Raw genomic sequence first — 25531 nt, 5'->3', positions numbered from 1 at the left:
ATGCCTACCGTTCATTTGTGCTTCTTATAATTCAGCGTGCTTCACAGATCTTTCATGGTCACGCTTTTCACTGCATATGTGGAAAGCACTTGTGGTTACTTACAAACGTTTGGATTCATTCTTGAGATGTTTTCTTGAGACGTGAAAGTGTAGGGGTGCAAACAAATTGGAAGTTCAATGGTTCACACTCAGTTGCATGGGCATCGTAGTTCCCCTTTGAGGTGAATCATTCGTCTTCTGAGCGAAGATGGTTCAGGCGTTACCACTAAGAAGTTAAACGCAGGTCACACAACTCTCATCTTTAGTTTGAGCACCACTGAAACATTTGTGCTACTTATCTAAATGAGCTGTAAAACACAATCCAGCCGTTATGCGAAGGTTTTCTGCTGTGTGGCAAATACACTGACCTGAAAGGCATAGTCTAAAAGTTACTTAAAAAATCTTTCAGAAAGCAAAATAACCCAGCACTATGAAATACTAAAATCTGGGTTTCATAGGGCACTCCGTGGTATTTTCATTTTAAACAAATAAAATTGTTTTTATTTAGTGAATTGCTGGGGAGTGGCAGGATGTAGACCAGACAGTAAATACAGAAAAATAAACTGGCATGACACCCATCTGGGTGTTGTGGGTGTTGCACAAAACTGAACAGGTTGATTTTGTGATAATGATTGCTGACCTTTCTTAAGTTGACAACGCAAGCATGTGCCAGTCTGTGATTAATTTCTGTAATTGATTGGGATGTTTTTGAAAATTCAATGTTTCAGTGTCGCAAGGCATGAGACATTTGTGTCAAAAATAAATCATGTTTCAGGTTTTCGGTTACTGCTAAAAACTTTAATTTCATAGCATGAGCATCAGCATCAACAGCATCGTGCCGTGTCAAAGACAATATTCTTAGAAAGGAAAAATAGTTTAGACCTTTCATTCTCTTTCATTTCTTTGATTTTCTTACAGCGGCCTTTACCCACCATGTCTTACCACAGTTTTACCCTGGTGACAATGTAATAGTAGGAGCATTCTCATGCACTTCTTCCCCTGCATTACAGTCTGTTTATAGCATTCGCTTTGATAGAGTAATTTTTCATTCTTCGTTTTCACTGTCCAGATATCTGAGGATAATTGTAGTAGAACTGAAAGTCTGGCACAAGATTAAAATCTTCTTCTAAATTGAAGTATGTCTGCTTATTTTATTGTTGTCTATATTTGACTGCATATGTGACTTCATGCGTTTATTCAAATTTTCAGTGGTAGTCTTACTAAACTGTTTCTAGGTCAAAACCTATGAAAGTCAAAATGCGTCACCAGATAAGATCTTAGTTACTTTTCGCACCATAATCACGTGATACTTTGTGTTTTTTGTATCGATGTAACTCTCAATCTAGTATTCACATATTTTTCACATGTTTGTGGTCAATGTGTGGAAAAGTCACACCTATTGTATAAGGTTATTGTTTAAAACATATGTAACATATTTAACAAATATAAATGTGTTGATAAATAATAGTATTAATAAATAAATAAATTGTTTTCAAATTTCAGATACTATGAAGAAGAAAATTAAAGTATAGTGACCTAATGTTTCACAAGAATGACCAAATTCTATGTTGATAATCTGCTAATATATAGTCAACGATTGCTGAATGCATTACTCGCCATCCAACAGTTTGAGCTGTAAACTAAAAAATAATGTTTTGTCTCCCCCTTTTGTCTTTATTTTGAATACCTCAGTCATCAGTGTAAAACTGCACGTTACTGTATGGGTAGTTGAATAATAAAACTCAGATGTGTCCTATGGTGTGACAGCTAATTTAGAAAAAAAAGAACAATGAACATAAATATATCAGATGCTATTTTATATGATTAATATTAGACAATATAGCATAAAAGAAATTGATAATCCATCATGATTTATTTTTTTAAATGTTTGCTGTCACACCACACATCTACAGTTTATTTGTCAACTAACCATATAGTAAAAATGGTTTGTCCATGCTATTTATAACATAAAATATATAATTAAACTCTCGCTTTGATTGAGTTATTTTTTCAAATCTCGTTTTCACACTCCAGATATCTGAGGATAAGATGGCGTTGCTAGGCCCTTTTTAGGGGAGCTAAAGCCTCCCTAAAATTCTAGCTCAGTCCCCCCCCTAAAATATTGTGTGTAATGTAATCTGTACAAGAATTCGAGATCGCTTTATAGCCCCCTTTAAAACTCTTATTATGAAAACGGAGTTAGGCTGCGTTATTTAGCGCATTCTTCAGTTCACACAGTAGCATATTGGAGTTAACGTCATTAGCAGTAACGTTATAAGGTGTGTTCATTAAAATGACATTTGCATTTTTGCCATTCTTTGTTATAAATGCATCTTAATATGATGTGGAAGCGATACAAGACCCTTTCCCATCCACTGTTTAAAAGTTTTATGTGCGTTCACCCCTCGTTAACTATTTGTTAACTTTACCTCAAGCCAAATGAAAGCACTAAACACCAATGACGGCATACCTCCACGATCAAGATGATATTGTATCGCACAGAAAGTGTCATTAATGATGATGTGCTATAGTTATAGATAGGTGACGGTAGTTTTGACAGCTACAGAAAGAGGACGGGCAGATAAGAGTTACTGTAGTTCAGCCCGGTGCGGCAGTGTTATTCATTGTTCTGAGGAAATAAAAGTGTACAGAAGCTCTATATCGTTTTCAGACGCTTCAGTATTTTTATCATTAATTGAAAACATATTGTGGAGGTAATAGATGAACACGCAGTCATGCAGAGAGAGTGACAGCGCTAGTGCTAATCAGAATGAATGGCAGGGAAACATATTAAGTTATTCTTACTAAATAATGATTCAGCAGTTGATTGTGACATTTTATTTTATAGATTTGTGACTGTTGTTGTCACTTTGAAATATAAATGTTGCAGATTGACCGATTAATGTGATATTCATTTGAATAACAATAACTTGTATTTATGCTTTTCTGCATATTCTTTCTTATTTATTTTAGTAACGTATACAATATGTGGTGATTAGAGTGGGGCTTTCTCTCTATATATATATCCTCATTGGAGGCTGAGCCCCCCTAATATTGAAAACCTAGAATCGGCCCTGAATGAGACTCAGTCTCTTTCTCCATTTTTCAAATTGGAGCGCGCATCTAAAAGTTCCTTAGTGTGTGCATGTGCGCGCGCTGTCTTGACGACAACAACGGAACAACCTAGTCAGCAGTTCAACTGAGGGGTGGGTGTGGCAACAGTAGCTGAACTGTCAAGTAATGTTCGTTTGGCTGCCTGGGGCTCGAGGATATAGAGCGACCAACTTGAGCAAGAATTGATTATGCGTGACACGGTCTCAATTTGCGGGACGCATGAATTGGGCTTCAAACGCTGTGCGCGCACGCGCTACGCGGGACGGGTGGTCACCCTACTTAAGACTGGTTTTGTTGGGTTCAAACAACTTAGCGTTTTGAGTGTGGGCTGTTCTTCTGTCAGAATGCCCTTTAATGTAATTTAATTCCGTCATTATATCCAACGTCTACAACCGATAGTAACCGCTATCGCCTCCTAAACCCAATGAGTTCAAACAGATGCATCAGTTGTGTTAGTACATAAATCCAATGACATTGTAATATAGTGCACCCATGTTACACTTTGGTTCACAAGATATTTTGTAGAAAAAAAAACTGTCGTGTCTGCTATTTACTGTCCTGTAAACAGTTTCTCTCTGTTCATTTATCTTCCTTAAGTGGTCATTCTGACTGTGGCTTTTTGTATGTAAGAAAATGTAAAAAATATAGCAAGTGCTACATATTTCTATTTCAATTGATTGCATGAGAACAACAAGTGTTTTAGAGTTTTGTAAAATATTTGGTGCTCTGAAAAAAGAACACCATGCAGGAAACCACAGCAGTTCGCAAGACTTCTCCAACACGGGCTGCACACTGTCTCGATGTTTAGCAATGAAATCATTTTTAAAGCTGCTTATATTGTGTTTTTGGTCTTTTCTGTTAGGAAGTGACTGTTTTGACACAAAAGTGATTTGATTTGACTTTATAAATATCTTTACCGTATCACTGTCTGGTGAGAACTACTTCAAGAGGTGTTCATAATTTACTCCTACACACATTTATGTTCCATGCCAACATAAAGCAAACAGCATGTTAATAATCCCCCAAAAACAGGTACATTTGTAGAATGCTTACTTAAGTAAAACCTATTTGGTTCAAAATCATACTGATATGGGAATAAAAACAGCATACTTATTATTCTGAAGATTTTTAATCTGAGAAATCTCTTCTCTTTGTGATATAATTGGAAATGGAAGGAAGTAGAACTAGAGAGAGAGAGAACCTGTTGTCGCATTTTGTGGTATCTAGCATGTTATAGGCTAGGTGTTGCTGTACTATGCCCATCATTTGCGCACAGATGGAAAGCAGCACAGAGATGGCATTCCTTGAGGGTTCAGTGAGCTCAGCAGACGATTACAGCTTCTATGATACTGATGTTGCAATGAACTCAACAGAAAGCTACGACTACTTTATTTCCATCGAAAACAACCGGCTGCCCTTGTCTAATATCTACATTCCTGTGCTGTACTTCATCATGTTCTTCATTGGCTTCTCTGGGAATCTCTTTGTCATTTTGGTCATGCTCAACCGCCGCACGCAGAACGGGCGTCTTGTGGACACCTTTGTACTCAACCTGGCATTCGCTGATCTTGTGTTTGTCCTGAATTTACCGCTGTGGGCCGTCTCCGCTGCCCATCATTTTGAGTGGCCCTTTGGAGATGCCATGTGCAAGATCAGCAGCTTCATCATCGCTGTCAATCGCTTTTCCAACATCTTCTTTCTAACGTGCATGAGCGTGGATCGCTATCTGGCTGTCGTGCGACAAATGGACTCGCATTCCCTCAGAAGCAGCTACTGTGTGCAGATCACCTGTGGCATCGTGTGGATCATTTCTTTTCTCCTGGGAATACCATCTTTGGTATATCGTAAAATCATGGACGATCAGGTCTGTTCCGAGGATATAACGTCCTCTTTTGTGCTAGGAATGAACATTCTCACCATATTTCTAACGTTCATCCTACCAGTTGTGATTCTGGGCCTTTGTTATGGATCAATTTTGGTAAACCTGCGGCGTCACTTTCAGTCTGCTGCAAACTCTCGTGCAGGAGCCAGACAACGCCACTCCCTCAAGATCGTGTTAATTATCATTTCAGCCTTTCTGATCTCCTGGCTTCCGTTCAATGTCTTTAAGAGTTACCAAGTTTTCTTTATGATAAGCAAGGGAGAGTTTGGTGAGGATGTTGAACTCGTCTTATATAATGGAATCACATTGTCCTGCTGCGTGGCGTTTCTCAACAGCTGTGTAAATCCAGCCATCTACTTGTTCCTGGATCAGCATTTCAAACATAGAGCTTACATACTGTGTCTGAAATGCCTGGGTCAAAGTGATACACATCAAAGCAATATCTCCTCAAATTCTTTTTCTAATGGCACCAATGAGAGCTACTCCGGAAATACATCTACCCGCGGACGCCTTTTCTCACTTACTCAAAATAACTGAACTTTTAAATGTTTTGATGCTCTGCTTTCTTTATTAATGTAATCAACCATTGAAACCGAGATCTGTTTAGCAAGCTTTTGATGTACTTTAACACAAATTTGCAGTGGCGACATTAAGCAAAGCATTAAATAATATAAAATAATATTTAATGGTTCATGTATTTGAGAAACTGACTTGTTAATTAATATTAATATTAATATATTTGCAAGTGCTTGCAAATTGTTTAAAGCAGTTTATGCACATAGTTTTGGGTAACTTAGAAGACTCCAGTAATCTAAAGCATCGTTGTTTAAAATTGTTGTAAAATTAAGTGCAGTATTAGGTTTATACTTTACCAGAACAAACTTTAAAATAAACTGCCTTTCTTTTGTATTAACTTCTTTTAAAACCAATTCTCTTTAAAGACCTTTTTTGTAAAATTCTAAATGAAACTTATTACACACAAATTTTAACAGTTGTTATAAAAAGACTTCACAGCAAATACTGTATGCCTACCGTTCATTTGTGCTTCTTATTATTCAGCGTGCTTCACAGATCATTCATGGTCACGCTTTTCACTGCATATGTGGAAAGCACTTGTGGTTACTTACAAACGTTTGGATTCATTCTTGAGACGTTTTCTCGTGAGAAAAATGTAGGGGTGCAAACAAATTGGGAAGTTCAATGGTTCACACTCGGTTGCATGGGCATCGTAGTTCCCCTTTGAAGTGAATCATTCGTCTTCTGAGCGAAGATGGTTCTCGCGTTACCACTAAGAAGTTAAACGCAGGTCACACAACTCTCATCTTTAGTTTGAGCACCACTGAAACATTTGTGCTACTTATCTTAATGAGCTGTAAAACACAATCCAGCCGTTATGCGAAGGTTTTCTGCTGTGTGGCAAATACACTGACCTGAAAGGCATAGTCTAAAAGTTACTTAAAAATCTTTCAGAAAGCAAAATAACCCAGCACTATGAAATACTAAAATCTGGGTTTCATAGGGCACTCCGTGGTATTTTCATTTTAAACAAATAAAATTGTTTTTATTTAGTGAATTGCTGGGGAGTGGCAGGATGTAGACCAGACAGTAAATACAGAAAAATAAACTGGCATGACACCCATCTGGGTGTTGTGGGTGTTGCACAAAACTGAACAGGTTGATTTTGTGATAATGATTGCTGACCTTTCTTAAGTTGACAACGCAAGCATGTGCCAGTCTGTGATTAATTTCTGTAATTGATTGGGATGTTTTTGAAAATTCAATGTTTCAGTGTCGCAAGGCATGAGACATTTGTGTCAAAAATAAATCATGTTTCAGGTTTTCGGTTACTGCTAAAAACTTTAATTTCATAGCATGAGCATCAGCATCAACAGCATCGTGCCGTGTCAAAGACAATATTCTTAGAAAGGAAAAATAGTTTAGACCTTTCATTCTCTTTCATTTCTTTGATTTTCTTACAGCGGCCTTTACCCACCATGTCTAACCACAGTTTTACCCTGGTGAGAATGTAATAGTAGGAGCATTCTCATGCACTTATTCCCCTGCATTACAGTCTGTTTATAGCATTCGCTTTGATAGAGTAATTTTTCATTCTTCGTTTTCACTGTCCAGATATCTGAGGATAATTGTAGTAGAACTGAAAGTCTGAACAAGATTAAAATCTTCTTCTAAATTGAAGTATGTCTGCTTATTTTATTGTTGTCTATATTTGACTGCATATGTGACTTCATGCGTTTATTCAAATTTTCAGTGGTAGTCTTACTAAACTGTTTCTAGGTCAAAACCTATGAAAGTCAAAATGCGTCACCAGATAAGATCTTAGTTACTTTTCGCACCATAATCACGTGATACTTTGTGTTTTTTGTATCGATGTAACTCTCAATCTAGTATTCACATATTTTTCACATGTTTGTGGTCAATGTGTGGAAAAGTCACACCTATTGTATAAGGTTATTGTTTAAAACATATGTAACATATTTAACAAATATAAATGTGTTGATAAATAATAGTATTAATAAATAAATAAATTGTTTTCAAATTTCAGATACTATGAAGAAGAAAATTAAAGTATAGTGACCTAATGTTTCACAAGAATGACCAAATTCTATGTTGATAATCTGCTAATATATAGTCAACGATTGCTGAATGCATTACTCGCCATCCAACAGTTTGAGCTGTAAACTAAAAAATAATGTTTTGTCTCCCCCTTTTGTCTTTATTTTGAATACCTCAGTCATCAGTGTAAAACTGCACGTTACTGTATGGGTAGTTGAATAATAAAACTCAGATGTGTCCTATGGTGTGACAGCTAATTTAGAAAAAAAAGAACAATGAACATAAATATATCAGATGCTATTTTATATGACTAATATTAGACAATATAGCATAAAAGAAATTGATAATCCATCATGATTTATTTTTTTAAATGTTTGCTGTCACACCACATATCTACAGTTTATTTGTCAACTAACCATATAGTAAAAATGGTTTGTCCATGCTATTTATAACATCCCATCCATCCATTTTCTACCGCTTATCTGAACTACCTCGGGTCACGGGGAGCCTGCGCCTATCTCATGAGTCATCGGGCATCAAGGCAGGATACAAGGCATCAGGCACTCCTGGATGGAGTGCCAACCCATCGCAGGGCACACACACTCACACCCTACGGACAATTTTTCCAGAGATGCCAATCAACCTACCATGCATGTCTTTGGACCAGGGGAGGAAACCGGAGTACCCGGAGGAAACCCCCGAGGCACGGGGAGAACATGCAAACTCCACACACACACAAGTCGGAACCAGGAATCGAACCCCTAACCCTAGAGGTGTGAGGCGAACGTGCTAACCACTAAGCCACCGCGGCCCCCCCTCTATTTATAACATAAAATATATAATTAAACTCTCGCTTTGATTGAGTTATTTTTTCAAATCTCGTTTTCACACTCCAGATATCTGAGGATAAGATTATGAGAACTGAAACGCTGATACTGTTACTATGTCAAAACATATGACATATGTGGGATAGTGCAAATGAGTCACACGATAAGATCTTAGTCACTGTTTTCACTAGGATGATCACCTGATCCTTTGTGGTCAGGCCTTAATTCATCGACAACACTTTTTCATATTATTAATATTATACCAAATAGCATAAGAGAAATTGATAATCATTACAATTTATTTTTCTAAATGTTTGCTGTCAAACCACAGATCTAAAATTTATTTGTACCCATATAGTAAAAATGGTTTGTCCCTTCTATAAATAATATAAAATATATAATTAACACTTTTAGTTTTTTAAATAATTAAATTGAATACATATTTTTTATATTTAACACTTTAAGACTCGGTATTTGTCGGTACAATTTACGGTATATTTGTCAGCCATATCAGATAATATTCGGTCTCTAATAAAAACATTTGTTACTTAAATTTATCTGGAACCTAGACCCACCTGGATAAACGTCCCACGTCACAGTTTATGCTGTAAAAATGACTATTTTTTATGTATTTTTTGATGTTGAATCAATGTTTCTAAATTTAGGTTTGAGAACTTTAGAACCTTGCTGCTGACCTCTTGAGCAACATATGTGTTGCTCAAAATTTATTATTTATAAATCTGCATAGAAAGTTAATTTGGATTTAATTGATTCCGTTATTATGCGTGTTATCAATTATAGATGTTCTGACTTTCTATTTTAAAATCCTTAAAAACAATTCGGATAGCCTAATACATAGGACAGTATTGTGGGTATACAAACCGTTAGCATATTTTCTACTTTGAACTGTAGCCGGTTGCATAAACATAGCCGTTAAGTTAAGACTCAACTATTCTCACAGACTAGCAATTAGTTAGGACTTATCGGTCTAACTTTTCTTATTTCAATAAGACCAATCAACCTTTCTATGTAACTGACTTGAAGAAGTTATGTATTTAAGTGTCAGTCGTAAAGAAAAAAAATTGGTGACTAACTTGTAAGGCTAGTCTAAGCAGTTTATGCAACCGGGCGCTGGACATTTACTGTGAGAGTCTTTTTAACGTTAACCTTTCATATGTTAATAGAAGGCACAAGCACCCAACTGTCCCATAATGGGATACACTTGTCTTTTCTTTAAAAATATGCTAATTTACATGTAAGTATCGATAAAACCGACCATTTCCCATCGTATGGGCTGTCGATGTTTCAGACGTTTGCAAACGATATAACGACGGTAACACAACATTATCTAGCTGAAGTGTATTCGCTACACTGCATGAGTTCGGCACAACTCTGCGAAGAAGTTGTAGGGGTGAGGGATGTACCATTGTGGCATGGGGGACATGGTTGTTAATTCTTACTAAACCCGGGCGTAAAACGTATGGAACCCTAAAGACAGGTATCCCATAACTGTCTTTAATAGGCTTTTATCGATATAGGTAATTCATTTAAACGTGCTTTTTTGAGTGGGAACCAAGATTGAAAATCCACGTATGAAGCAACACCTCATTTCGTTCGTGCTGTGGTATCGCCCATTATTTAGCCTCTCGCTTACATCTATTTGGAATGTGGTGTTGGAGAAAGCGCGTGGACTGTGGATAAATGATATCCTGCGATAATGCATCGCGTAAAGATTTGACGAATCTCCGTGGGTTTTCCAGTTGTTATGAAGACAAGGTATGTTTTCTTTTTGTTAAACGAATACAGATTCACACCCCTGAAACGAGCACACGGCACAAGATGAAAACTGAGCTTTTAGCACTGCTACTTTAAACAAAGTTTTGCAACTGTTCACATTGTTAAACAAAGCAAAGAAATATATACGTGTTATTTTCTTAGTTCTAATGCTCTCGTGCACACCAGTTCGGTACCAATTTATATTAACCCACAAATCTTATTTTTAAACCACTCTATACATTAGGGACCAGTCTAACTTTGGCTGCAAAGTACAGATTCTGACTTATTTAACAAATACAATTTTGCACTGCATTTGAAAGAATCTGCAATAATAATTTCATGTAAAAAAAACGTAAGCCTTTAATTATTTTAGTTGGACAATATGTATACAATTTGTGCTGAGTTCTGTTATGCTAATCGTCAGCACTTGTGATTGTTATGCATATGGAAGTTCAGTTGTGTCGTCTGGAGTGTGTAGAGAAGTTATAAAGCTCAAGGGGGAATGAAACTTGCACAGGTATTCATCTGAAAGCGTGAGAATCACATGATTACATTGTGTCACTGTGAAAAGGGGGATATTATTTTACACGCCTTTCATTTATTCAAACACTGATTTCTTCAATTGTGGTTAGGTTAGATGAATGATACAATAGAGATCAGTCATTGATATTATCTAACAAACCTGAAGCTTGTATTTAAAGGAATACAGTAAATCTACATTTCATTCTCCGGTAGTCTTTATTCCTCATGTAAATGGTGTGCAGTGGCCACTGGCTAGTTTTCCCCAGTGCATCAAGAGTGATTTGAGTGGGCAGGCATCAGAGGGAGGTGTGCACACCAGTGAATTTGAATAGCTCAGGAATCTGTGGCTTTGTTGGTTCATAGCCAGGGTCGGCCAAAGCGGAGCCAAACAGCGTGTGTGTTTTGTGTGCTGTTGACAGCACAGTTTTAAGGCCCTCATTAGCACCTGTGGATATGGCCTTTTTTGATGACAGGCACTGTAGTGATATTTCTATTTCGTCCACTTGTGTGGCAACACATTGTCTTTTTAATTTGATTCAAAATCTTTTTAGTACTTTTTTTGCTTATTTTAAATGGTTTCAAATGACATCCTGGGTCAAATGTCAACGCACCATAAGTTTAACTTCCCTAAATGTTGGCTCCCTTGCACTAGAAAAAATGTGTCATTAGTAAATGATAAATTCAAGTTTCTACACCCAAATTTATGTTTGGGCTTCATCTGCAGTGACATTCAGGTACCACATACTTTTTATCTCCTTAACTCCTGAAGGAACTGGTCAGATTGTTATTCTTTAATCTTTATATATTTTATTTCTTTGTATGTGTCAAAAAGTTGTTAACGTTTCTCTGTTGTGATTAAAGAGACTAAACAGGAACGGACTACAGCCGTAATAAAAACATAACATTCAGATTTCTAAGAAACATAGCACTTCCTCTCGGATGTGGAAGAGTAGATTAAAACAACGGATTGTTTTCATTAGGAATATAAAATAAAGTGTGTCTTTTTGATCATGGTGAACATGCTTATTATTTCTCACTTTGATTCCAAAGTTTCTCATATAATTGTGTAGTGCTCACCTAAGTCTTCTGTGTTCCTTTTGTTATTATGTTTTCACTCCTTGGTTATTATAATGCTTATATTTAACATGTGCGAGGTAACCACAAACCACTTTCCTCTAACAGAAAAATACCACCCCAGCGGGTTAAGCCTGCCTCTGTGAGGTCTGTTATATCCGCTGTGTCTTGCTGCAGTAATAATGAACTTACAGAGAGTTAATACTTCGGAGTCTTGCCGCCTTAGGAATTCATGCTGCGCTGCAATGCCGGTGGTAGAATTAAAGCCGTAGGAGACGTTTCATTCCACAACAGAGAATACATCTGTGCTTTGGCTCGTTTGAAATCAATTTTCACTTCACATCCTGTTTCCATGAGGAGAACCATGGCCACACAAGTACCAAACGCTGAGGTGTGGTGCCTCAGATATCCTCTCAGTCTCATCCACCAGATCTGTAATTTTGTTTCTTATGATGGATACTAGGAGAAATTACAACTCACTAATTACTGACAGTGGGGTAAACAACAAGGTTTATGACTTCCTATTCCTCAGGCTTCTTGTAATAGTTTAGAACTTTTAAACAAGCTATTACAGTGCTGTTAAAGGGAAAATTCTGTCATCATTTACCCACCCTCAGATTGTTACAAACCTGTTTAAACTTTGTTGTTATTCTGAACACAAAGAAAGATATTAGGAAGAATGTCAGTAACCAAACAGTTCACATCCCCCGTTGACTACCATAGTGTTTATTTTCCCTACTATGGCAGTGAATGGGGGATGAGATCTGTTTGGTTACTGACATTCTTCTAAATATCTTCCTTTGTGTTCAGCAGAACAATCACATTTTTACAAGTTTGGAACAACTTGAGGGTGAGTAAATGATGACAAAGATTTCATTTTTGGCTGAACTATCCGTTTAAGATAAACATTTTATCAGTAGATGAATTTTCTGGGATTTATCCCATGCTATACCAGTTGGGTTACGGCTGTTTTCACTATACTTCGCTTTGTGCGTATAGTGTAAACAGGTCCTAAATAAAGGCTAAAATGCAACCGTCACAGTTCACCGGTTTTCCCAGTGTGCCTGAGCTCACCGTCTGAATGAGCTGGATATGGGAGATCCCCACAATAATAAAACCCTCTCCGGCTCCCATGCAAGCAGCTAATCCCACATTCCAGGGAAGAGGACAGATATGAATCTACAGGCTCCAGTAGAATATCAGCCTCAATTTGTCGACAGGAACCTCTTGCATTCACAATGCTAATCCCATGGAAATCCAGTGGCTGTAGGGCAAGCTAAAGATTTCCTTTATGCTCTCAAAACTGTCTTCATCGGTTTGTTGGTTTAGATTTGTGACCCACCTCTGCCCTTGCTGTCATTTTTAGACCGAGCTACCACCGCATTACTTTGGTTTTTGAGTTCACGTGACCCAAAGCAAAGGACTGGTACTAGGGTTTACTTCCTTTAAGAGATTTGATCGCAGGTTGTGGTTTAGTCACCCCAGTTAGTAAGTGAACAGCTCTAATTTGCCATCTTTTTTTAAAATCTAAATCATGAATACTCTATTTATACTGTGATTAATGTAGTTCTAGGAATGTTTCCAACTCAGTATGGGCTGTGGTTAACATAGCCTGTCTGAATAGGCTAAATTGGCAGTGTAAGGCCTAGCTCCTATAGGGAAATCTCAGTGATGATTTTAACACAAATTACATGATCCAGAAAACTCAGTTACTTCCTTTTAAAATGTCCTGTAGCTAAATCCGGTCAGTTCAGAGTTCATTGCTTGGTTCAGTGTTTGTGGAGACCAGCCCATGCTTTGTTAGGCAAGACCAGACTTTTTTTCTTATTAATATAAAAATGAACCACTACAAATAGACGTGGTCACAATAGTTAAACTAAAGCCATTGGTAGTACAACCATAGGTATAAAAATGGTAACTAATATGCCAGACAACATAGTTATTATACTTCTGCTATAAACAATGGTTGACTTTTATAAGGGACCTTAAATTGGTGTTTTTTTTTATCTTTTAACACTGCAAGCAGACTGTGTACTTTCACACATACTTGTACAGTCTGTAGAACAGTGTTTTTAGCAGATAGTGGTTGTAAAATCAGATACTGGCATGCTCCAGCAGCAGTCATGTATCCTTGGCTATTTGTTAGGTGATAGTATTCTGTCTGGGAACCGTGGCGGCTCCTATAGGCATTTAACTAGCATTCTTGGAGAGCCAGTGTGAGGAGAAGGATCTTGAATGCATGCAAGCAATGCATGAAACAGCAGGTGCAGGGTCTCCCACAGTATTCTGAAGAACTGTTACTTTGTGTGTGTGTGGGTTGTCTGGATGTCAGGGTGGAATAGCCATCTATACCGTGCTTAACTAAAGGCTATAGTATCCATGCCAACAGCATTTGCATTACTGTACAAGGGGTTTGTTTGTTGGTTGATGTTGTGTGTTATTTGTTAGGATTGAATGATTTTTCTGACACCATGTTATAAATGGATATGCATGCTCTTATAGGTAGCTTGAATATTTACAACTTAAATGGTCAATTTTAACGCATGTGCAAAGAATGTGTGCTCCAGGAGAGGGCAGTAGGACTTTATTTTACAAAAGTTTTGAACAAAACCAGATGGTTAGCTTTCTATAAAGTAAATAAACAACATTTTATAGCATTTTTATTGTATTAGCGTGGTAGCGTTGCATAAGTATAAAATATTTTATACTGCACTGTTAATTTTATATGGTTTACGTGTTTGTGTTGCGTCACACCATTGGTTGCACAACAACTGTTTGCACATTGTATGGTGTGAATTTATCGCTTTCTATGTTCTAGTAAGTGAATGAACTGATAAGAAACACAACGTGAAGAGTTTATCCTGAAAGCTTTGTCAAGTCGCTACAAGCGTTTCCTTGAGGAAGGAGCGCGCCGCTGTGAGCGACGGACAGCTGACGTGCGCGCGCGCAGGTATGCACATTGCACAGGTCGCGCCCATTGGTACATTACACAGCGCGAGCTCAGACCGGCACATATTCAGCGTCAGACAGATGTGTGGAGTGAGCTCGACATCACATGGAAATCAATTGATTCACTTTACAGGATATACTTATACTCGTGTTTGTGAGAGAATCATTGTTTTTTCGATATGTAAGTATATTTTGATGACGACACTTGTCTTACTTTCTGTTGCTTTGTTTTAACCTGTTTGGTTCTTATTTGTGTCTTTTATTTATGTCTATTATAAATTGCTATATAATATATATTGTTGTTGTTATTGTTAGTTTTTGGTCCTGAGTTTCATAAACACTCAACAACTTTTTGTGTTAAGTTTTGGGTAGTTTGGTGTTTCAGTTCTGGGTTTGCTAAACATTATTGTGTTAAGCCTTAACAATTTAGCATATCCTGTTATTAAAAATATTATTCCTTTTGAGAATTGTTATTTCACAGAATAGGTTAGAGATTTGTGTATATATTGGATTACTTCTAAACATTGAAATACATTTATTTCATTGGTATAAATAATATTTGTTGTTCTAAGTATAGTAATATCAAGAATAATTGACAATGTTATACTTGTAAATGTCAGTGGGAAAGTGAAGTACAGTCACAGTTTCAGAGTAATAAAGGCACAGCTGTAGTCCACATTCACTAATCTGACAGCTGATAGATCTCATATTTAACATCTGTTAATCATTGTAAACCATAGATATTCACTGCTTACTCAAATGGTGTCATCATCGTGATGTAGAATTACACTTCATTTTGGCAGACAGGAAGCTGTTGAGACTGATGATTTGTCAGAGATTTACACTGCAGAACATATTTGTCACGAGCTACCAATGTACTGGACTTTAGCTTGACTGCGTTGTCACATGTTGTAATAACACTGTCGAAAAATGCCACAAAACATTTAGAGACAATCTGTGTAATTGTTTTGACCTGTATGAATATAATAAGTAAAGAAATGACATAACATTGTAAGGATGGGAGACTGGATTTTAAAGGGATACTTCACCCAATAATGAAAATTCTGTCATCATTTACTCCCCTTGAGTTGTTCCAAATGTTCTGATGAAGAGAGAGAAAAATATTTGGAAGAATCCTTATAACCAAACAGATCTTGTCCCCCATTGACTCTCATAGTCGGAAAAAATTACAGTATCTTTTTTTTTATTCTGCTGAACACAAAAGAAGACATTTTGAAGAATGTAGGACAGCCAACAGTTCTGGGACACTTTTGACTACCATTGTATTTTTTCCTAATATGGTAGTCAGGTGGGGTATCCGTCTGGTTATAAGCATTCTTCCAAATATCTTTCTCTGTGTTCATCAGAAGGAAGAAATTTATACAGATTATGTATATGTATACAGATGATGACAGAATTTTCATTTCTGGGCATAACCGCTTCAAGGTATAACAGTAAAGATGTAGTCATGATTGCACAAGGTGATTAGTCATAATCATGATCATTTTATTCACAACTGTCTGTTTATTTTATTGAAGGGGGTGTACACATTAAGCTTTCACAATGTGTCTTAAAGAGATGTTTTTGTGTGTCATCCTTTTTTCAACCTCCTGTCGATCAGAACAGGAATATCACTCTTTCTTCTGTAGAACACAAATATATATATATATTTAGAGATGGTTTTGTAAGAAACCAAATAAAGAAAGAAATTCATACAAGTTTGGAATGACATGAAGGCGAGTAAAAGATAAAAGAATGTTGATTTTCGGGTGAACTATCTCTTTTAAACTGAATCAAGGTTAATTCATCACAAGTAAATGCAATGGAGCATGTCAGGCCTCTTTATTAACCTCTTGTGTTGGGAGCATTCCAGTGTTGTAACTTAAGCACAGCACACCCTTGTTCCTCCTGGAAAATTGACATTTTTCAAATACAGCTGGACAGAGTATTACCGTGAATGCCCTCTTAGTTAAACCTCGCGCTAAGCCCCTGCTGACACTGCATAGCTGATAGGCGTAGTTAGACTGTGATTTTTTAGTAGCCTTGTGAAAACTATTGTTTGCCGGATTTAGTCTCCTGGAGTCTGCTTTGACCCCTGTGGCTTTGGGTCAGGAGACCCTTTACGGCTGAGGGGCTAAGTGCTTCCACGAGACTGCTTCTCTACCGAATGTATGTGAGTGTAATAGATGTTGTGTTCACTTTGTAGGAAATAGTGGAGTGAGAGCAAACCAAGTCTTCTAAGACCACTTGATCAGCTGATATGGAAGGGAAAGAGGAGATCAGCGACACTGATAGTGGGGTTATTCTGCATTCTGGTATGTTCAACTTCAGCTCAATACAGCTTGTGTACACATTGCACACAACATTATCTTACAGATATATGTAGCCGGGATCATTGTAATCTCACGGTATTTGTTTTCACTGATATAAAGGTGAATTTAATTTGTATTAAATTGTTTTGGTTTGCAAATTTCGTCCTAACAAAATAATTATAGCATTTCTTAGAAAAGGCTCATTTGTAAATGTATGATGATTCATGTACTACACCTTCAAGGGTGTAACAGTTTAATCGTAAACAAACACAATAAAGCAGGTTTTGAAAAAGCCAATAGGATTGCTCACAGCATTCTTCCTTGCACAGTAAAAGCAACTATGCCCAGTCTGTTTTTCACACTAAAATACAGACTTTATAAATCCGTTTCTTCCTGTGAAGTTGAATTTTTTTGTCATTGTTCACTTTGTGTGCTGTCACAGAATTAATTGAAAATGTATGTAAAAGAATTTTGTAGATAATACCTCCGGACATGCCAGAGGCATTTACCTAATATTCAAAAAGTCATTCTTTTGTTGTCGCTCCTGTAGCCGTTGTCTGCGACAGAAACCACAAGTCGTCACCTTTGGTTTCATTTTAGATCATATCACAGTTCTGTAGTACTAGTATTAGTTTCCTGAATGTTTACATACAATTTTTAAAAATGCTGTTTAAAGGTGAACTAATTGGTCTGTGTGGCAAAGGATTTATAAATTAAGTGAATCTGTTTAAACAGATTATGAACTAGCACCATTGGATTTTTATATCATACTGATACTGTATTTTAAGAGTTTATATGCAAAACAGATACATGTCTCTTTTTAAATATTGTGTTTTGTTTATTGTGTTACGTTTTTATTTTGTTTTATTGTGTTAGTTAGCTGTATTTTTTATTATTATTACTTAATCAAAACAACCCAACTGAAGTTTGATCAAAAATTGTATCCGTTTTTTATTGTTTTTTCCAAATAAACTCTTCATTTGTAATTTACTCCAATTGTATTGTAGTTATCATATAGTTTTGATAAAAATCACAATTACAGATCTTATCATTGCTGTCCTTCCGAAACTATGTATGTCCAAATTCACAGTTTTTCAGGAAATGGAAAAAGCCCTGTACATTTTTAAACGATTTACTGTTATGTTTTCAAAGTTGACAAGCACTAATTAATGACTTTTATCAGTTAGATATGTTATGCAAAACCCAGTGACAAACATAAAGGGTGACTAATAATAATGATTTATAGCAACAAAAAAAAGGAGATTCAACATTTCTGAAGGAAAGCAGTGATATACAGAGTAATGTTATTTATACTCTCTGCACTATGTTTATTAATGATATACTGTTTTACTATACATGTATATTTTCTGCCGTCATCTTGAATCTGCTCTTCATCAGAGGATGTTTTCTTGTGTTATAGGTCCTGACAGCCCCACCACAGTGATAAAGGATGTGACCCATCACACTCGGGTCATGAAACTGAAGCAGCAGTCTCTGGAGGACAGACTGAAGTTGTGCCTCCTGGAGCTCAAGAAACTCTGTATCAGAGAGGCTGTGAGTCACCATTTGCTCTCACGAATGCATAAACACAGAACAGTCCTAAGAAAAAGACGTTTATGGCGATTAGGAAATTAAAGGGGACTGCCACTGTAGGCCAATACCTTCATGTTTTGATGGAAAACTTAATCAAAATAGTGACCTTTGAAAGCGTCCAGTCCTCTCTAGCTCTGTCCTATCACTCACCATCACGTTCAGACCCAGAGGCTATTGTATTTGTCCCACAAGACATTAGGTCACAGAAATGCATCGTCGTTTCCTGTAGGATTCACCTGCTGGGGCTTGTCCAGGTGTCTCTGATGACACTTTCATGTCACAATAGGTCTGAAGTCACGGCAGGGTACTGAGTGTGTATCATCGGTTTATGAAAGGAGTCACCCCCATTGTGTCTCATTAAAGAGCTGTGGGCATGCGGTTTTTGTCTGCAATTGTATCCGAACGTATGCTGGTGTGGATTTTTAAGAAGATGGATAGCAGGTTTAGTTTGGCAGGTTGGGCTGTTGGAGGAGCTTAAGGAAGAAGAGGCTGTTTGAAACAACAGTCTTGCATAATGTAGCAGTTGAAACCCGTAACTTGTCTCGACTCGTTGAAAGGTTTTGCACTGGAAAAACAGGAATTCTGGAGAAGGACCTGTTCGTGATAACTTGTCTGGGACATGGACACTGATTTATTTTTATTACCTAATTATTTGCTATGATAATGGCAAATTATACATGTGCTTCACTCTAAGATGTCCAAAATGTTTTCCATGTTCAGTTACAAAATTTCTTTTTTCAGGAGATCACAGGTCATTTGTCCTCTGACTATCCGCTATTTCCTGGAGAAAAGCCACCTCAGATTCGTCGGCGCATCGGGGCTTCTTTCAAACTAGACGAGCCAAGCTTTTTACAGAGAGCTGAGGTAAAGGCCCTCATTGACAAAAGCAACCCATTTCCTATCTTATACAGATCTGGATGAGCATTTAAAGTCCTTTAAAAGATCACTCAGGTTGATATGAATGTTTGATGTCCAGGACTCTGAGCTGAGCTCTGTTGAGGCTGGTCTGGCTCTGCAGCAGCAGATTTATGTGGCAGCTCAGAAGCTGTGTCAGGAGGAACATCGCAGCAAGGGGGTAAAGAGAAGCCGTCAGCAGCAGTACCAGCGCGAGGAAAAGAAACTCAAAGATCTGCAGGAAGCCCTGTTCAGGTTGCAGCTGGAACGCAGCCGATCTTCACCGCGCCCTGGCATGATTGCACAAAAAGGTGAGAACATTGACGGAAAGTTTTTTAAAGGGACAGTTCACCCAAAAATAAATATTCTGTCATCATTTATTCACCCTCATGTCCTTCAAAACATCTATATGATTCTTTATTCTGTGGAACACAAATTAAGACATTTTAAGAAATGTCTAAGCGGTTTTGTGTCTATACACTGAAAGTCAATGGGGCTCCAAATTGTTTGATCACCAAAGTTGTTTAAATATCTTCTTACATGTTCTGCTGAAGAAATAATAGAGTGACACAAGGATAAATTGTCTTTCAAAGAAAAAAAAAATGTGGGTATCCCTTTAAGGCTGGTTTGCATTGTCCCTACAAAAAGCAAAAAACTCCAACATTCAACAGTGGCCATTTATCATCACGATTATCTTATTTGTATGTTTTATTTGCGTTATATGTTTTTTCAATCTGTTTTCTATCTGTTTATCAAGGCACTTCAGATGATAGCTCATTGTCAGACTCGGCTGTGCTCGATGAGGGTAAGTGAAAGTTGACTATTGTGACTGTTTCTTGTTGTATTTTTATTTTTTGAATATGTCATTTTTTTATTTTCATTTTGATACTTGCTTTCAGTGTAGTTGTAAGTTCCTACTAACTGAGAGACTACATTGAATATTTACACTATTAATTATTATTTTTACATTACTCGACCATTTAAATGAAGTTAAGGATCTGAACTCGGTATTAAGAATCTGTCATCTATATTTCAGAGGAGCTTGCGAGTCAGTGTTCCCAGCATTCCTCCGAGCTTCCCGCTCCAGCAGTAGACCCTCACCCTCCACCCCTGAGCAGCTTTCATTCCCCTCCTCATATACCTACAACTCCCTCTTACCGGCCCCCTGAGGTCATAATCCACCAGACCCCACCGCAGTCATTGGAGAACCTGCACCTCTGCCATAGTCCAACAGTAGATTATGACCCTGCCCCCATTCAAAACTCTCCATGGACGGAGTCGAGTCTGGACCGGCCCTATCAGAAACAGAAAAGATCTCACTCTAGCAGCACCAAATCCAGGTATGTTCATCTTTTTTTTCATACACTTCCTGTCAAAGCCGTGAACACACTCCTCTGTCATTCTCTAAAAAAGCTGAAATAGTTTTCAGAATTTTCTTTTTTTATTAAAAAAATTAAGTTTTGTTCATACTTTGACTGGTGGTGTATATTGTGAAAATCATGTAAGCCTTGACCTTTTAAAAGCTAGTTTCTCACAACTAGTCATCAAGACAGCACATAGTAATTTTAGGGTGGGTTTGACCACACCTCCTCTTTTGTAGTTCTGTTCCAACTTGATTTATAGGGCACATGTATTGTTGTCACATTATTATGTTATGAGGAAACACATTTACATGGTTTACGTTGCTGTGTCATCACAAATAGTCTAAGCGGCTGTTTTTTTTCTCCACAAACATATAGTCCCGCTGTTACCCCCACATTGCCTCCTTTGGAAGTTTGTCTTGTGGATGCTGGGATACCGTTACAAATTCCGACCCACGCAGCCCTGAGGCAAACACAGTCCTGCAGCGCACCCTCCACTCCTGAGATGCACCTGCGCCGGGGACAATCGCTCAGGTCTGCTTCTGATTTGCTCACAAACCTTCTTCAACTGTCACATGATTTGTCATCATCTGTAGTTGTTTTTTTGGATATAAAGAGCAAACCATTGACAAATTGGTTTATTTTTTATTTTGCAGAGTTCCTAACACTGAGCCCCCTTATGATCTGGACCGTGAGCACGGGCGCTCGAGAGGCCCAAGGAGACGGTTAACAGAGTTTGCCGTGACATCACGAGATTACTCCCCCATGAGATCAAACGTAGGCAACGCCATGTACTGCTCCAGCTCTGAGGACAGCAATTCTGAGTACTCTGTCCAATCGTACGCCAGCTCGCCCTGCCATGAGCACCCCTGCGAATTGCCGTGGCCCTACCAGCCCCAGTACGCCTACCAATACGGTAGCCTCACTGACAACCATGTATCGCAGAGATATTCCCCCACCAGCTTCAACAAGATCTACCAGCATCTGTCCTCTCCTAGTTTTCCCAGAGGGTACGTAGAGGACAGATGGGGCCATCCTTTAGATATGGACACCGGAAGGTCATACATGAGCCATCAGGCTCCCTCCCCTGTTTATTCCAATGGCCCCTATGAGTACTACTATAATGAGGCACCGCAGAGAAGTTGCAGGATGTTGCCTGCCCATATGAGACTGTCGCGGGCCCCATCGCTACGAGAGTGCCCTCACCACCCGACCAGAGGCCTGCCCAGGCAGGTGGTGTCAGAGGAACTGAAATCATGGCACCAGCGCAGCCAACGATATTCGCCTCGACCGTCCTCGCTGGACCGGAGCAGACAGGGTGCGCTACATATTCGAAACGCGCCAGGACATGAGTCTCCGCTTACCCTTCCCCAGCACCGCATGTTCCAGGAACAGCAGGTAAACAGTTGCTCTTCACTTTCACTTATAACGAATGGGTGGAAAATGCATTGACTCCCAGAAAGAAGGAAATAAAATTCCCAAACTGCTGTATCGACTTGCTGTCGAGTATTGAGCTGTTGGGGAGGAATTTCCTGAAAAAGCAGGTATGCGCTGTCTGGGCCTGTCTGAGAAACAGTGATAGCTACTGAGACTTGCAGTTTCCTTGATCCTCTGATTCTTTAAAGTGAGATCATTACCAGAACAAGGTGTGGCGTTGAGCTATAGTACGAAAGAGTTCTTGATTTGGATTTGACTAGTGGTACAATAACCGCACAAACATTATAATTGTCATTTTGTGTAATTATTTTGCCTGGAGATATTTAGATGTTCAAAACAAGTTATGGTTTAAAAGGCCTTAGAAAAATTTGTGGTGAATGCAATTTGCACATTACAATTTCCTTTCTTGCCTTAAATCAAAAGCAACTGAATTATAAGACTCTCGATTATTTCATTTTCAGATCGTTTAACACAATGAATAGAGGTGCTTAGTGTTTAGTAACGTGTTGTCTTTGTTAACAATTAGTTGATGCACTTGATAACAGGAATTAACAATAAACAATACTTCTACAGAAATTATTTATCTTAGTTCATGTGAATTTCAGCAATACATTTTTTAATTTAAATAAAAAAAATGTATTGCTGAAATTAAAAAAATATTTTTTAATTTCAGCAATGCATTTTAGAAATCAAATGTTGTATTTGTTATCATTAGTTAATGCACATTGCATAATGAACTTGCATTAACAATTGTATTGGCATTAACATTAACAAATATAAATACATGCTAATAAAATATTGATTTTATGTCTTTCTATTGCATTATTGTGAAGTGTTACCTTAAAGGAAAAGTTCACCCAAAACTGAAAATTCTGTCATCCTTTACTAACCCTCGAGTTGTTCCAAAATCTGCTTTCATAAGAAAATCTCATTTCTTTGGACTGTTAAACACAGAGAAAGATATTTGGAAGAATGGTTATAACCAAACAGTTCTTGGCCACCATTGCCTACCATAGTAGGAAAAATTACATCATAATGTAACATTCTTTTGAACACAGAAGAAGATATTTTGCAGAAGGTAGGAAAGCAAACAGTTCTGGAGCACTTTTGACTACCATTGTAAGTTTCCTATAATGGTAAATAAGTTGAAACAATCCTACAGATTTTTCCCATTCCGAACATGGCCAGGAAGTTTCCCCTTACCAAACAAGCTGGTGGGAAAACACGCAGTCAAGGTTGATCTGCTTTTTCGTCTCTTTCATTCAGGCTTACGGTTGCTAAAAGCGTGTGAACTTGATATCTAGGTGAGCATTCCATTCCTCAGGGACAAAAGCCTGATTGGACGGAAGGAAACTGTGATAGCGACCCAACCCATTACCTCCTTTATTATCTGTTGCTAGATAAAGTGTTTGGCCAATGCACCTTTTGTGTGACTGTAAATATAATTTTATTAGCTGTTGTATTCCCAACTGAAACCAATAGCTGACATTACTCCTGTTTTTTCCATATTGAATTTGAAAGTTTATAAGGTTGCAGTAATACCTGAGCACATGAAGGACTGTCACCTAACCTCAACCTAACAGCCCTATTGTTAAAATGCCAGAAGGGTAATTCCTGAAGACCTACTAATGCTCAATCTAAACCACTACTAATTGATGGATTAGTGAAGTTTTTCCTCATTACAAACCATGAAATGTGTAAGTTACAGGAGCCTGATCTTTAAATTTAGTAGAATGTCTTTGTCATTGTTGTTTAAATGAATCCAAAACAGAATATCTTCTAAACAAGAAAAAAAAACTATTTTTCTGGGCTGAAGAGATATATTTACACAAAGTTAAAAATGTGCAATCGGACACTTGGGTAATGTGCTGCACATGTACCAGCAAGTCAGCATTACAAACGTTTGAAATTCCCTTCTGAATTAATTTGAGACCAAATTCCTAAAAGACAGAAAATTAATAAACTTGGGTTGTGTACTAAACCACATTCACTCATTTAGAAACTTCCTGATACCACAGGAATCTGAAACCTCAATCCAAACACTCAGGTGCATGATTTTGTGGTGTTTTTATTTGTACATCACTATTGAGTGAGACATCGGTTAATTCAGTCCTTTCTCATCTCCGCCAGTGGTCTTGGATCATCCCTTTGATGTTTATTTAGATTGTATGTGGGAATATCAGCACTGCCTTGCTTCATTCCCATATCGTGTTTCAGTTGTCTGTAATGATTTACAGAGTCATGTGTTTCAAACACAGGAGCAGATGGGAGAGACATTCCTACATATTAAACCGGGATACAATATCTGTTAAATATCTCCCCCCTGTTAATTTATGGTGTAACACAGGGACTATGCATGAAAATATATTGGGAATCTGAGGCATCTAATTCTCCATCGAGGTTGGTTGGAAGACTACGCCGAACTCTGTGATTTAATCCACAGCTGTTGTGTAACCCCCTGCTGGATTTTTAGAGGCACACCTTCAGTCAACACCACACTGAACTGATTGTGCAGTCACTCCCTACTTGTGTTTGAGAGCTTATGTGTTAAACTAGTGAAAAAGATTTCTCCATGAAGGTGTTGTGACCTTATTTGTTGGTTTCTTTTGTTATTCCAGGTTTCCCAGAAGCAGGTCATTGTGATGAATCAAGACATGATGTATGAGGATGACTCTGAGATTGCCAGCCAGGTGTGATGGCCTGACCACGGACAGATTTCTTACAAGAGTTCTATTTATTCAATCATTTTTCAGCTGATGGACTAAAATGAAGACTTAAGATGAGGGAGATTCAAGTCTTTTGTCTCCTTTTTCTATAAAATGCCCTTGTCGCAACATACAATAGGGCAAAAAACTTTACTGTGAAAGACAATGTTTTTTGTTTCGTTTTATAGACTTTTATAGATGATCTTGTGAAAAAAAAACTATGAAATAAAATCTAATTTGATACTAAGCGTATTTGTATGTGTTTTTGGTTAGTGTATGTCAATCATAAGGTAAATGAATAACATTTTAAAAATGTGTTGTAATCACTTTATTCTGGTGTATTTATTGATTTGATTTGTTGCCTATTTTTTAAATGATTGTTATGATATTTTTTAAAACAGAGGTCTGGCTAATGCTGATTAGTATAGTAAACCAACACCAAAACCTAGTGAACTTTGCTCTGGTTTTAGTG

General features: G+C 37.6%; 2 protein-coding genes across 3 annotated transcripts; both read left to right on the top strand.

Moving 5' to 3' along the window:
- The first annotated feature begins 4429 nt into the window (after positions 1 to 4429).
- LOC130410682 (probable G-protein coupled receptor 25) lies at positions 4430 to 5668 on the top strand. The gene has a single exon (XM_056735497.1). The coding sequence runs from the start codon at positions 4430 to 4432 to the stop codon at positions 5570 to 5572; it is 1143 nt and encodes a 380-aa protein (XP_056591475.1). The 3' UTR covers positions 5573 to 5668.
- Positions 5669 to 10085: 4417 nt separating this feature from the next.
- Positions 10086 to 25306, top strand: inavab (innate immunity activator b). Of its 2 annotated transcripts, none has more exons than XM_056735586.1 (10): positions 10086 to 10212; positions 16964 to 17072; positions 18490 to 18623; positions 19404 to 19526; positions 19639 to 19867; positions 20314 to 20361; positions 20593 to 20896; positions 21296 to 21451; positions 21574 to 22315; positions 24973 to 25306. In XM_056735586.1, exons 2-10 carry the CDS (start codon positions 17018 to 17020, stop codon positions 25048 to 25050), a joined length of 1869 nt encoding a protein of 622 aa, XP_056591564.1. In that variant the 5' UTR covers positions 10086 to 10212; positions 16964 to 17017; the 3' UTR covers positions 25051 to 25306. The 2 variants fall into 2 exon arrangements, with proteins under 2 accessions (XP_056591564.1, XP_056591563.1); XM_056735585.1 differs by lacking the exon at positions 10086 to 10212 and adding an exon at positions 14782 to 14938.
- Positions 25307 to 25531: the final 225 nt, after the last annotated feature.

The sequence above is a fragment of the Triplophysa dalaica genome, chromosome 21 (assembly GCF_015846415.1).
Source record: "Triplophysa dalaica isolate WHDGS20190420 chromosome 21, ASM1584641v1, whole genome shotgun sequence".
Classification (NCBI taxonomy): Eukaryota; Metazoa; Chordata; class Actinopteri; order Cypriniformes; family Nemacheilidae; genus Triplophysa; species Triplophysa dalaica.
This window is presented reverse-complemented; position numbering and strand designations above follow the sequence as displayed.

Excerpts from the sequence above, each read along its gene's own strand:
- LOC130410682 (XM_056735497.1), top strand. The coding sequence starts at position 4,430 with ATGGAAAGCAGCACAGAGATGGCATTCCTTGAGGGTTCAGTGAGCTCA.
- inavab (XM_056735586.1), top strand. The coding sequence starts at position 17,018 with ATGGAAGGGAAAGAGGAGATCAGCGACACTGATAGTGGGGTTATTCTG. Across the intron at positions 17,073-18,489 it reads TGGGGTTATTCTGCATTCTG|GTCCTGACAGCCCCACCACA; the intron begins GTATGTTCAACT and ends CTTGTGTTATAG. Across the intron at positions 20,362-20,592 it reads CTCGGCTGTGCTCGATGAGG|AGGAGCTTGCGAGTCAGTGT; the intron begins GTAAGTGAAAGT and ends TCTATATTTCAG.